Raw genomic sequence first — 14,433 nt, forward strand, 5'->3', positions numbered from 1 at the left:
ACCCTGACCTGGTACCCCCCCTTTTTTTTTTTTTTTAAATTCCCACTGCCACCATGAGCCTCTTTATAGGGGGTCTAAATTTAAGGGATCAGTGAAACATATTAGTTTGTCATATAGTTGATTAAATTGAAAGAAAACGAGACATCCAGCAAGTCTAACAAGACTCTGTAAAGTAAAGCAAAGGAAGGTAAAACTGCCATGCACCTCCAGTATTACACACTTTACACTGGCTCCCAATAGAATTTAGGAGTAAATTTAAGATGGCATTGCTGGTTTTTAAAATTATGCATGATTCAGCAGCCAGACATTTGATAGATCATGTCCATTGGTATTTTCATTTTAGACAGCTACGATCCTCAAATGAAGTACTGCTCTGTATTCCTTCAGCTGTTGGTGCAGTATTGATGACTATTAAAAAAAAAAAAAAAAAAAAGGGCTTTTTTTTTTTTCATAGCATCTAGGACAGTTTCACAGATTTATAATCAGCAATTTGCAAAGCACCAATGTGGATTACAACCAAGATGCACATTAAGAACATACAATTCAAATAAACATATAACAAGCATTAATTAAAAGCTACAAACAAGTGGGTTTTCAATGCCTTTCGAAATATCATATAATCAATTATAATGTGAAGCTCATTCCAAAATTCAGAGCCCAAAACAGAAAAGACTTTAGATCTAGTTATAGAATTCATTGGATTATTCAATCATGATAACTCATGATTTACATATTTTCAGAAAACTGGTGAAAAATGCTTTCATGCCCTCTGTATTTCCATAACTGGGCTTTGTATGTCAATCTATCATCCTTTCTTCTGAGGTTATGGCTATGGAATCGATTGATAGTGCAGGATAGGTTTGTTGATAGGGAATGCTTAATAGGTTTTAACTGTGTTATGAGATGTTTGTATTTATTTATACAGTATTATTAGACAATACTTTGAAATATTTGGCTGAGTGTGTGTAGCAATCAAAAAGGTACAAAGAGAATTGGAGAATTATTTGGAACGGTACAGAGAACAAAACTGAGAATATCATACTGCTGTTGTAACGATCCATGGTACCATTGCATCTTGAGTATTGTGTGCAGTTCTGGTCACTCCATTTCAAAAAAGACAGCAGAAGTAGAAAAGGTACAGAGAAGGGCGACAAAACTGATAATGAGAATGGAAGAGCTCCCTTACGGAGAGAGGCTAGACTAGAGTCAAGCTCAACAGATCTTCGTTTCCTGCTGATTCTGCTAAGCCTGACCCTTGGCCGTGATTTAACCAGATAGCAGGTAGGGACAGTGGGAATCTCGTTCATGAACGCCACCAATTGGATGATGAGGCATTTGCCTATCTTTACTTCCTGCCCATCCTTCATTTGACTTTCTTCACGTTGACATTCAGAGCACTGACAGAAATTGTATATAAGAACATAAGAAATTGCCATGCTGGGTCAGACCAAGGGTCCATCAAGCCCAGCATCCTGTTTCCAACAGAGGCCAAACCAGGCCACAAGAACCTGGCAATTACCCAACACCAAGAAGATCCCATGCTACTGATGCAATTAATAGCAGTGGCTATTCCCTAAGTAAACTTGATTAATAGCAGTTAAAGGACTTCTCCGCCAAGAACTTATCCAAACCTTTTTTAAACCCAGCTACACTAACTGCACTAACCACATCCTCTGGCAACAAATTCCGGAGCTTAATTGTGCATTGAGTGAAAAAGAATTTTCTCCGATTAGTCTTAAATGTGCTACTTTCTAACTTCATGGAATGCCCCCTAGACCTCCTATTATCTGAAAGTGTAAATAACCGATTCACATCTATTCGTTCAAGACCTCTCATGATCTTAAAGACCTCTATCATATCCCTCCTCAGCCATCTCTTCTCCAAGCTGAATAACCCTAACCTCTTCAGCCTTTCCTCATAGGGGAGCTGTTCCATCCCCTTTATCATTTTGGTTGCCCTTCTCTGTACCTTCTCCATCGCAACTATATCTTTTTTGAGATGCGGTGACCAGAATTGTACACAGTATTCAAGGTGCGGTCTCACCATGGAATGATAGGCATTATGACATTTTCTGTTTTAATAACCATTCCCTTCCTAATAATTCCTAACATTCTGTTTGCTTTTTTGACTGCTGCAGCACACTGAGCTGACGATTTAAAGTATTATCCACTATGATGCCTAGATATTTTTTCTGGGTGGTAGCTCCTAATATGGAACCTAACATCGTGTAACTACAGCAAGGGCTATTTTTCTCTATAGGCAACACCTTGCACTTGTCCACATTAAATTTCATCTGCCATTTGAATGCCCAGTCTTCCAATCTTGCAAGGTCCTCCTGTAATGTATCACAATCCGCTTGTGATTTAACTACTCTGAATAATTTTATATCGTCCCATATTTGATAACCTCACTCGTCCTATTCCTTTCCAGATCATTTATATATATATATATATATATATATATATATACATATATATCTTGAAAAGCACCGGTCCAAGTACAGATCCCTGAGGCACTCCACTGTCTACCCTTTTCCACTAAGAAAATTGACCATTTCATCCTACTCTCTGTTTCCTGTCTTTTAACCAGTTTGTAATCCATGAAAGGACATCGCCTCCTATCCCATGACTTTTTAGTTTTCTTAGAAGCCTCTCATGAGGGACTTTGTCAAATGCCTTCTGAAAATCCAAATATACTACATCTACCGGTTCACCTTTATCCACATGTTTATTAACCCCTTAAAAAAAATGAAGCAGATTTGTTAGGCAAGACTTCCCTTGGGTAAATCCATGTTGACTGTGATCCATTAAACAATGTCTTTCTATATGCTGTACGATTTTGATCTTTAGAATAGTTTCCACTATTTTTACCGGCACTGAAGTCAGGCTCACTGGTCTATAGTTACCCGGATTGCCCCTGGAGCCCTTTTTAAATATTGGGGTTACATTGGCCACCCTCCAGTCTTCAGGCACATTGGATGATTTTAATGATCAGTCATAATCCCACATTTTTTAGTTCCTTCAGTACCCTAGGATGCATACCATCCAGTCCAGGTGATTTGCTACTCTTTAGTTTGTCAGTCTGGCCTACTACATCTTCCAGGTTCACAGTGACTTGGTTCAGTTCGTCTGACTCATCACCCTTGAAAACCATCTCCGGAACTGGTATCTCCCCAACATCCTCATTAGTAAACATGGAAGCAAAGAATTCATTCAGTCTTTCTGCAAAGGCCTTATCTTCCCTAAGAGCCCCTTTAACCCCTTGGTCATCTAATGGTCCAACCAACTCCCTAACAGGTTTCTTGCTTCGGAATTATTTAAAAAAGTTTTTATTATGAGTTTTTGTCTCTATGGCCAACTTCATTTCAAATTCTCTCTTCGCCTGTCTTATCAATGCTTTACACTTAACTTGACAATGCTTGTGTTTTATCTTATTTTCTTCAGATGGATCCTTCTTCCAATTTTTGAAGGATGTTTTTTTGGCTAAAATAGCTTCTTTCACCTCACCTTTTAACCATGACGGTAATTGTTTTGCCTTCCTTCCACCCTTCTTAATGCGTGGAAAACATCTGGACTGCGCCTCTAGGATTGTATTTTTAAACAATGTCCATGCCTGTTGAACACTTTTAACCTTTGCAGCTGCACCTTTCAGTTTTTTTTCTAACTATTTTCCTCATTTTATCAAAGTTTCCCTTTTGAAAGTTTAATGTTAGAGCTGTAGATTTACTTATTGTTCCCCTTCCAGTTATTAGTTTAAATTTGATCATGTTATGATCACTATTGCCTAGTGGCTCCACCACCGTTACCTCTCTCACCAAATCCTGCATTCCACTAAGAATTAAATCTAAAATAGCTCCCTCTCTTGTTGGTTCCTGAACCAATTGCTCCATGAAGCAGTCATTTATTATATCCAGGAACTTTGTCTCTAGCAAGTCCTGATGTTACATTTACCCAGTCAATATTGGGGTAATTGACATCTCCCATTATTATTGCACTGCCAAATTGGTTAGCTTCCCTGATTTCTCTTAGCATTTCATCATCTGTCTGACCATTTTGTCCAGGTGGACGGTAGTATACTCCTATCACTATACTCTTACCCAACACTCATGGGATTTCTACCCATACAGATTCTACTGAGCATTTAGTCTCTTGTATGATCTTTATCCTGTTGGACTCTATACCCTCCCGGACATAAAGTGCCACACCCCCACCAAGTTGATCCTCCCTATCATTGCGATATAATGTGTACCTTGATATAGCACTGTCCCATTGGTTATCCTTCCACCAAGTCTCTGTGATGCCAATTATGTCAATCTCATCATTTACTGCTATACACTCTAACTCTCCCATCTTACTTCTTAGACTTCTGGAATTGGTATACACACATTTCAAAGTGTGTTTTTTGTTTGTATTAACAACCTGCTTTTCAGTTGTTAGGGATAATTTGGAAATCATTAGCTTTGGTGATTTTTTACATATAGGCACATGAACTACATTTGCTTTTATTGGAACCTCTCTGTTGGGATGCCCTAACTCTCCTGTTTCATTAGTATCCTTCAAGGATACATTGCTCCGAACCATGCACTGTTGAGTGACTGTCGGCTTTGTTTTAATTAAACAGTTGGATTCCTCTGCTCTGCACCAGTTTTAAGTCGGCTGCTAGGTGCCTGCCAAGGCAGAACGCCGGCCCATCTCCCAGGGATGGGACGGCGTTTGTCTCAGCCAGCACCTAGCATCTGACTTAGAGCTAAACAGATTAGGGCTCTTTAGCTTGGTTAGGAGACAACTGAGAGAGGGGAATTGATTGAGATTTATAAAATCATGAGTGGGATGGAACCAGTAAATAGAGAATTGCTTTTTACCCTTTCAAATATCACCAGGACTGGAAGACATTCCATGAAACTAGTAACTGGCAGATTTAAAACAAATTGTAGGAAGTATTTTTTTACTCTGTGCTATGGAATCTTTAGGCAGAGGATGTGATCATGACAACTAACATTGTGAGGGTTCAAAAGAGGGTTGGACAAGTTCCTGAAGGAAAAATCCATAAACAGTTTTTAGCCAGGTAGACTTTGGAAAGTTACTTCTTATCCCTGGGAGTGAGACACAAGAAATAGATCAAGTATTGGGGATCTGCTGGGTTCTTGTGACCTGGATTGGCCACTGTTGGAGACAGAATGCTGGGCTTTATGGACCTGGGGCTGACCCAGCATGGCAAGTCTTATGTTCTTCTTATTATTTATTGAGCTTAATATATCACATTTCTATAATAATCAAAGCAATTCACAATACAAAACATATACAATAGAAACAAAATAAAACAATAAAAAAGCATAGTTCATAAAAATCATATTCTTATGTTCTTATTTATAGTTTGTTTTTGTTTATAGGATTGTTGTTTTAAGTTAGATTATGCTGTTTCTAATTTGGTGTTAATTTTCTTTATTGGTCATCTATTGTAATATTGTACAAATGACTGTTAATGGTTACTTTATTGTATCATATCAATGTTTTATTGTATGCCACTATGGATATTATTGATAAGGCAGCTATTCAGATTTGAATAATAAATATCTATAATTAATAATGTAACAAAGAAAAAAAATCCTTCCTGACACTCAAACATTAACTACATGAGCTCCCCTCAAACTCAAAAACTCATGCAGACTGACCTCTTCACATGTACAGATTCATATACACATGCATACACAGTTTGATCCCTTCAAATATATATACACACAGACTGATCTACTCAACAGACATAAATATACACAACCCTAGACGCTCACTCTCTCTCGTATTGTCACTCTCTTTCTGGCCCCTGTCCCACTTGCCTACAGCCGACACCACCTCAATCTGATCTCCACCACTTAATTAATCTCCAGTCTTTTAATTTACTAAATGCTATTCTGGGATTTCAGAATGCTATTAACCTTAATTGTTGTGAAAACTTGCAGATCCAGTCCCTCATTCCAAGAGTGAAATCACCATGAGTAATGCAGAGGAGATTCTTCCAAGATCTGTCACGTTCCCTCTGGCCACTCACACCTCCTCCCTGAAACCAAAGCATGAACGGTGAGTCCTTGTGCCATGGTCAGGAGGTGGGGAGTCCACTAGGCACTGAGCAGTGTTCCCCATGTCCTGCATGGAAGAAAGAAAGTCCTTGCTCCTCAGGTAGGAGAAAGGAAGTTTGGTGCTGATTCACTAATGTGGATTGGAGCAGATTTTTGATTAATGGATGTGAGGTGCTTGACACTAGACCTATATATACAGATGTTTTTGTATGTTTAGATAGTAGTTCATTACCTTATATTATATATCTGTTACTACTTACGGTTATAGATACCTTATTTACAAATTCTTTCAAGCTTTTTGATATTTAATAGAAAATTCCTAGGTCTAGTCTTTAAAAAAAAAAAAAAAACCTCCCGTCTAAATAGTCCCAGTCTGATCCTACTACCTGTGATAGGTGAAACTAGTGTCCTGACTAATGCAGGTCTAATAGTTAACATTAATCTCTCGCCATGCTGAGGATGGACTTGCTGGATAATTGTCTTTTCCTTATCAGGAATGACTGGGAGCCTCAAGACAAGAAGGCTGATACGCGGAAATATCGTGCAGAGCCGAAAAGCATTTATGAGTATCAACCGGGAAAGTCTTCAGCAGTGACGCATGAAAAGATGGTAATGTCCAGGATTGGCGACCAGTGATTTCCTTCTACACTGCATGTGATACTGTGCTTACTGTGAGATGCTGAACAGGGATGTTCATTCGTTGGGCCATTCATTTCATTTCTTTTGGCCGTATGCGCATATCTCGCGATCCAAAGGTATGCACATAAAACCGATGGTGTGTACATTCAGGTGGGTGCCCACATATGTGCATACCACCGGTTTTGTGCATATTCGTGCCAATCACGAGATATGTGCACACTGGCTGAAACAGATGAAATGAATGGACTAAAAAGTCCAACAAATGCACATCCCTAATGCTGAATGGCACTGTGGTATATATTATTGCATATGGGGTTACTGGATGGTTCTAGGTCACTAGGGAGTGACTGAACCTTTTGTTTGTGGTTTTCTAACACCTATCTGGTTAGATACAAGAGTTTTAGTCATTCTGTTGTTCTTTAGAAAATTTGAGCTACAAAAGTCCCAGAATGAAACTAAAACTGAGCAGAAACTGAAAAAATAGTGTTGACTCAGCCTATCCTTGATGACTTTAAGATACCGGTATATGGATATTTTACCTGTTTGTTGTCAACAACATATATCTTATTGAGAAGCTTTTAAGTGACTGTTTTGTCTTCCTCTCCCTATGAAGGATTTTCCTTTTGTGGCTCTGATTCTGTCCTATATATGAAACTCTGACCTTGCTTTAGAAGTCATATTATCACATGATCTCTTTGCTATTCATTGTGCGGCCAATATTCAGAAGGCCATTTAGAGGACAAGTAATCCGGCTACAGTTAGCCTGATAACTAGTCCACTATGTTCAGTGGGATAAATGTTCCGCTGAATGTAGCCAGACAACTTTAACCCTAACTGGCCATTGATTGAATATGGTTGGTTAGGTCTAAAGTTATCCAGCCTCATGTGGCCGGATAACTTGCAACTTGCTATTGAAAAAGTGATTGAAGCACAGCTTTCTTCCTTCCTTAATAAAACTATGGTACTGCATCCCAAACAGTCTGGGTCCCGAAGGGAGCACAGTATGGAAACAGCACTCACAGACATTGTTAACGTTATCTCTCTATGTCTAGAAAGAAATGAGGCAGCCCTTCTGGTCATGAGCTCAGCTTTCGATACAGTGGATCACCAGTTACTACTCAATCGTCTAAATGAAATTGGTATATGGGACAATGCCCGCTTATGGTTTAAATCATTCTTAGAAAAACGCTTATACAATGTCTACTGGAATTCCAGTGTGTCCACTCCCAGTCTATTACATTGTAGATTGCCTTTTAATCTCCATCTTGCTCCTCTCGCTACCCAGATTCAGAGCTTAGGTTATATACATCCAGATCGTCACCAGCTGTGACCCAAATTCCCCTCATGCTTTCTAGCTTTGACGTCTGTCTACGGTTGCAGATTGGTTAAAATAATTTAAACTTAAAGCTAAACCCAATAAATCTGAGGCAGTCTGGTTCATGCAATAACAAGCTACTATCCAATTACCATCACCCATCATGGCAAGGGTCAACATCGAAACTAAAGATTTTATTACCACACTAGGCATTAAGATAGATTCCATGCTTAAGTTTGATAATCATATTACCACCCATATACTAAGGTCTTACTTCTTTCTCAAGTTTATATGTCATCTTCGTTCTCTTTTAGATCCACCTGGTCTAAAAATATTAACCCATTCACTAATTCTATCCAGACTAGATTACTGCAATGTCCTATTTCATGGTCCATCTTCTATTCAACTCAGACGTATTCAAACAAGTTAGAATATAACAGCTAAAGTGATTTTTGGAAAATCAAAGTTTGATCATGACACACCTCTTCAAATTAAATTGGTTTCTTATATCTTTTTGAATCCAATTTAAAATTAGTTGCTTGACTCTTAAAGCCTTATGTTGGGGAGTACCCTCCTATTTCTCCACACTCCTCATCAACCCACATGAACCCTTCAGTCCTCTCAGCAAGATCTATTAGTGCTATCAGAGAGGTTTATTTCAAGAAAACCAGGGAAATATGCTTCTCATACTTAGCCCCTAGACTTTGGAACTCATTTGCACTCTCCATTTCTCTTGAGAAAAACTATCTAAAATTTAGGAAAGCCCTCAAAACCTACTTTTTTTCCCAAAGCATTCCCAACCTAAGATATCTAATTTATTAGTCCCTTACTTGTATTGATTTTTTTTTTAATACTGTTTGTTTTTAATTCTAATTTATTTTATTTTATTTTATTTTATCGTGTTTAGATTAATTTGTTTAGTGATAATTTCATGAATTTTATTGTTCACTGCTCTGATTTACCTGTTTTATCATGTTTTGGTTTGATTTGTTTAATGATAGTCTTATGACTTTTTATTGTACATCGCTGTGATAAGATGCGCTTAATTAAAATATTGAATAAACATAAACGTACCCAGATAGTTTCAGAGATATCCAAGTAAGTAGTGTATCTTTGAAAAAAAAATGTTGTGTGCCTCCTGGCCAGATGCCTACCCCTCTCACCACCACATGTATCTACCCCCTTCCCCCTTGGCTGTCCCCAGAAGCTGGTTAAAACCTTTACAATTAAATTTTACAATTTTAATAGGATGATCGCTGCAGCCCAGGTCTCCCCCTTCTCCCCTCCCTCAATGCTAAAAATACTTAAAATGTCCCTCCCCCACCTCTGACTGATACCCTCTTACCCATTACCTTCAAATGTGGCCCCCTCTTTTATTTTCTGGGATCATTGCCAGAGATCCCAGCTGCTTTCGGCATAACTTAGTCTATTACCTAAGCGTCAAATATGTAATAACGCTGGAAGTGTACTGTTTAGTTTAAACAGGCTTTCCTCAAGGTGTTCTGTATTAGCACCAATCATAATTAACATCATCAGCAACTTCGTCCTGAAAATTTGTCTATGCAGATGACATTGCCCTCGCCATTCAAGGGACAGGCACTAAAAGGACGACATTAAAAAAAAAAACTGAGTGCCTGACCTAGGTGCCTCAGTTTTAGGCATCTAAAATTAGGAAATTTTCAGCCAGACTCAGGTGCCTAAACTTTGGCCTGAAATTTCTTTTAACTTTAGAAATCTAAAATTTGAGGCGCCTAAGTTTAGGCTTGTTATTTATTTACTTACATGGAGGCATCTAAATTGGTGGCCTGATGTTGAAAATCAGTGCTGGACACTTAATTTCCCTGACCTGATTCTGTGTACTTTTTAGGCACCTAGTGAAAAAAGGTTAAGTTTAGTTATTTGGCCCTAGATAATTTCCAAGGTGCCAATTTAGGTGCCTAACTCCCAAAGTTAGATGCTTAAACCTTTTGAAAATTAATCCCTCAGTTGATAGGCCAGATTATAATGCAGGATCTCACTGAGATGGAAAAGTAATTCTGTAAATGGGGACTATAACCAAGCTCATCAATAATGACTATCTTGTTCCTCTATCTCAACAACTGAAAAGCTAATGCTCAGCTGGAAGTATCTTTCCATGGTAACTTGATGAAGAATGAGAAATATCTCAAATATCTGGGTGTAATGCTTAATAGAAGTCTTACTTTCCAGAATCGTTTTGCAAATTATAATGCATGTCAAAAAAACGAAGACCAGGGCTTCATGTAATCAAAACTGGCCAGTACAACTTTGGAAACTGATGGAGAAACACTTCAAATAGCCTCACTTGCTGTAGGGTATTCTAGTGCTGAGTCCTGTGTATCTATTTGGATATCAAGCAGCCATGTTAAGAAACTGGATGTCCAGATTAACTGTTTCTTTCGGGCAATACTGAAATACATCCCAATACAATGGTTACCTGTCTTGACCGGCATCATCTCTGCCAATCTTTGTCAAGACTATAAAACATTAAAACAGGGTAAGATAATCCAAGAATACCCACAACTTCAGTTATGTCAAGAGCTACTTTCCTAGCGTGTAGCAGATGGACTCAAAACAAGTGGGTATAGCGTGCTCGTGCTAGCAGTTGGAGACGGATCTGACGTCAGCACGGGTACATATACCCCCACAGGAAGTGAAGCAATTCAGTAATTTCCGTCTCCAAAGCAGTTTGGAGCTCCTTCACACTCGCTGAGCATTCTTCCAAATTCTAACTACTAAATTCACTAGACGTTATCTATTGACGACGAGCCCCGCATTCCTGCGGTGATACCAGGCGGTCCCTCCCCTGGTTGAGTTTCCCGAGGTGATTTTCGTGGTCCCTCGGAGGTAAGAGTCTCGGTCCGGTGGCCGACGTGCGGCAGGGACCTGCCCCCGAGCGAGCAGGGCTCGGGCGCGGCCTAGAGGCAGCCTCTGTCCCGGCGTGGACTTGGCCCCCTAGCGAGACGAGTTCGGGCGTGACCTAGAGGCAGCGGGTGCACCTCCTCGAGCGTGGCGGTGAAGGTAACCCCCTCTCCCCCCCCGCAGCCGGAGACCGCCCGGGTTGCAGCCGGGAAGCGCCGAAGACAAGGTAAGGCGTATATATATATATTTACTACTTGGTCTCCGAGGAGAAGCAGAGTGTGCCTCTGGGGCGGTCAGTTGAGTAGGCCACCATTTCGTCTGCCTGCCCGCCATTACCTTAAAGCATCCACTCTGGAGGTGATACCATGGGCACGGGCGCATATGAGGCCGTTACAATGCGCACTCCTATCCAGGTGGAGCCCACGATCACAAACTTACACCGTACACTTCCCTCTGCCAGCCAGGGTACGGAATCAGCTGCGATGGTGGCTGCAGCAATGCCACAGGAGCCGGGGGTCCAGGATGTCCGCTCCAACCTGGACCCTGCTTACAACAGACGCCAGCCTGAGTGGCTGGGGCACACATTGCGAAGGACTCACCGCCTAAGGGTGAAGGAGCAGAGAAGAGTCTGGATGGAACATCAACCGACTAGAGGCACGGGCAGTCAGGCTAGCGTGCCTGCGACTTGCCCCCAGACTACGACACAGAGCAGTCAGAGTGATGTCAGACAACGCCACCATGGTGGCATACATCAACCGACAGGGCGGAACCGAAAGCCAACAAGTATCACTGGAAATAGCTCCCCTGATGACTTGGGCAGAAGCGAATCTCCAGGACATCTCCGCCGTCCACATCGCCGGGAAGGACAACGCCGCGGCGGACTTCCTCAGCAGAGAAAGTCTACATCCCGGGGATTGGCAACTGTCACCCACGGCGTTCCAGATGATTGTGAATCAGTGGGGGACCCCGGGCATGGACCTCCTAGCGGACAGGTCCAACGCTCAAGTACCCAGATATTTCAGCTGCAGGCGGGATCCTCGGTCTCAGGGGATCGATGCACTGGTGCAACCATGGCCCCAGGGGATTCTGCTGTAGGCTTTTCCGCCATGGCCCCTGCTGGGTGCCATTATACACAGGATTCAGCGGCACAAAGACCTAGTTCTTCTAGTGGCCCCGGACTGGCCAAGAAGACCCTAGTACGCAGACATGAGAAGATTGCTGGCGGGGACTCCACTACCCCTGCCTCCGCACAGGGACCTGCTGCGCCAAGGTCCCATACTTCACGAGGATCCGGCTCAATTCTCTCTTACGGTCTGGCCATTGAGAGGGCTAGACTGAAGACCCGAGGATATTCGGGACCGGTAATAGATACGCTCCTCAGAGCATGCAAGTTCTCCACATCGCTAGCTTATATAAGGATCTGGAGAGTATTTGAAGCTTGGTGCGAAGCTCATAGCGCCAATCCTCATGCCGCTAAGATTCCTATCATTTTGGACTTCCTGCAAGATGGTCTTCAGAAGGGTCTGTTCCTCAATTCCATCAAGGTCCAAGTGGCAGCACTTTCCTGCTACGATCCACGGAGTGACGGCAATAGCATTGCCACACACCCAGATGTTTCACGTTTCCTGAAAGGAGTCAAACACATTCGGCCGCCACTGAAGTGGCCCATACCTCTGTGGAACCTCAACCTAGTTTTGGACTTTCTAGCGGGACACGCCTTCCGTCCACTTCGAGGCCTGTCCCTCCGTTTGTTAACCTTGAAGATGGTGTTCCTGCTGGCTGTTTGCTCCACGCGCCATGTCTCCGAGCTACAAGCACTGTCTTGCCGTGATCTGTTTCTCCGAATCACGCCAGAAGCCATCCATCTTCGCACAGTTCCTTCCTTCTTACTCAAAGTAGTGTCGCACTTCCACCTCAACCAAACCATCTCCTTACCTACCACAGACGATTTGAAGAATTCAGAAGAAGGTCGAGTTCTACGCCATCTCGACATAGGCAGGCTACTGCCCAGATACCTGGAAGTGTCCGAAGCAATACAAAAGACGGACCATCTGTTCGTTCTACACAGCGGGAAGAAGCAAGGGGAAGCGGCCTCAAGGGCAACTATCGCCCGCTGGGTCAAAGAAGTTATCAAGGCAGCCTACGTAGACGCGGGTAAACCTCCGCCTCTACAGGTCAAGGCCCACTCTACCAGAGCGCAAGCGGCCTCTTGGGCAGAAACAAGGATGCTGTCGCCTGCTGAGATATGTAAAGCGGCAACGTGGTCCTCCCTCCATACCTTCTCCAGATTTTACCGTCTGGATGTCCAGGCCAGGGAGGACACAGCATTTGCGAGGGCAATCCTACACGGACCTTGGGCAGCCTCCCGCCCAGTCCAGGAGTAGCTTTTGTACATCCCACTTGTTTTGAGTCCATCTGCTACACGCTAGGAAATGTAGAGATTACTTACCTGATAATCTCGTTTTCCTTAGTGTATGCAGATGGACTCAGCATCCCGCCCGGCTGCCAATATTTCATGGGATTTCACAGGCTCAAGGTAAGCCATGTTTTATTAACTAGGGCATCCACCCTGCCGGGTGTTGATGCCTTCCGGTTGAGAATCCTAGCGGTCTCCAGCTACTATCAACAGGTCAGGGTAATCCTGTTTAATTAATCGATCGGTCAGTACTCATGGAGCTGTGACAGCTTTGCAAGGAAGGTTACTGAATTGCTTCACTTCCTGTGGGGGTATATGTACCCGTGCTGACGTCAGATCCGTCTCCAACTGCTAGCACGAGCACGCTATACCCACTTGTTTTGAGTCCATCTGCATACAGTAAGGAAAACAAGATTATCAGGTAAGTAATCTCTACATTAATCCTCCTGAATATGTCTCATAACCCAATTTGGAAGCAAAACAAGAAGCAAGCTACATCCCATTGTTGGCCATTATCATGCAACTTTGAAATTCTACTAATGTTCCCAAAGACCGCATTGAGTATACCACAAGAAATCGACATACAAGTAGATTTTCAAAACCTTGATGTGGCCAAGCTGGGAGATATGCGCGTGACTTGGAAGCGCGCGTGCCATTTGGATTTTAAAAGGCCAGCGGCTATGTGCGTAACTCCCGATTCGTGCATTACAAAGGTTTTGAGCAAAAGGGGCAGGGTATGGGCAGGCCGGGACAGCGCCATGAAATCAGTGTCTCGCACAAGCGCGTGCCGGGATCCCACAACCGCGTAAATTACTTCTGCTACGGACTGCATGAAAGTACAGAAATAAAAAAAATTAGGGTAAGAGGGGTTTTAGGGGTCGGGGCTAGTAGGGTAAAAGGGAGGCAACATAAGTAGGGGGTTTGGGAAGTCCGCTCCTTTACTGGGGCAAACTGGGAGGGAACAGGGAAATAAATCCTTAATGCGTCGCGCGGACATCTATTAAAAATCCCCCACTTACGCGTGCAAGACGGCATTCGTGTGCACATGCGTGCATCAATCAATATTAAATCGTGCACACATGTACGCGCGGGCAGTCGATTTTATAACAT

The 14,433-nt window shown here is 42.3% G+C and overlaps 1 protein-coding gene across 13 annotated transcripts in view; it reads left to right on the forward strand.

Annotated features, from left to right (window-relative positions):
- Positions 1 to 14,433, forward strand: part of SORBS1 (sorbin and SH3 domain containing 1) — a 376,150-nt gene that overhangs the window by 251,888 nt on the left and 109,829 nt on the right. For all 13 annotated transcript variants that reach the window (XR_003857785.1, XR_003857786.1, XR_003857788.1 and 10 more), the window contains 2 exons: positions 5,957 to 6,074; positions 6,568 to 6,682. Coding sequence is in view for 3 of the 13 variants with exons in the window: in XM_029609160.1 (XP_029465020.1) it covers positions 5,957 to 6,074; positions 6,568 to 6,682 (233 nt within the window). In the remaining 10 variants the exon portion in view is untranslated. The remainder of the gene's footprint in view (positions 1 to 5,956; positions 6,075 to 6,567; positions 6,683 to 14,433) is intronic.

This window comes from Rhinatrema bivittatum, chromosome 7, assembly GCF_901001135.1.
Source record: "Rhinatrema bivittatum chromosome 7, aRhiBiv1.1, whole genome shotgun sequence".
NCBI classification, from domain to species: domain Eukaryota; kingdom Metazoa; phylum Chordata; class Amphibia; order Gymnophiona; family Rhinatrematidae; genus Rhinatrema; species Rhinatrema bivittatum.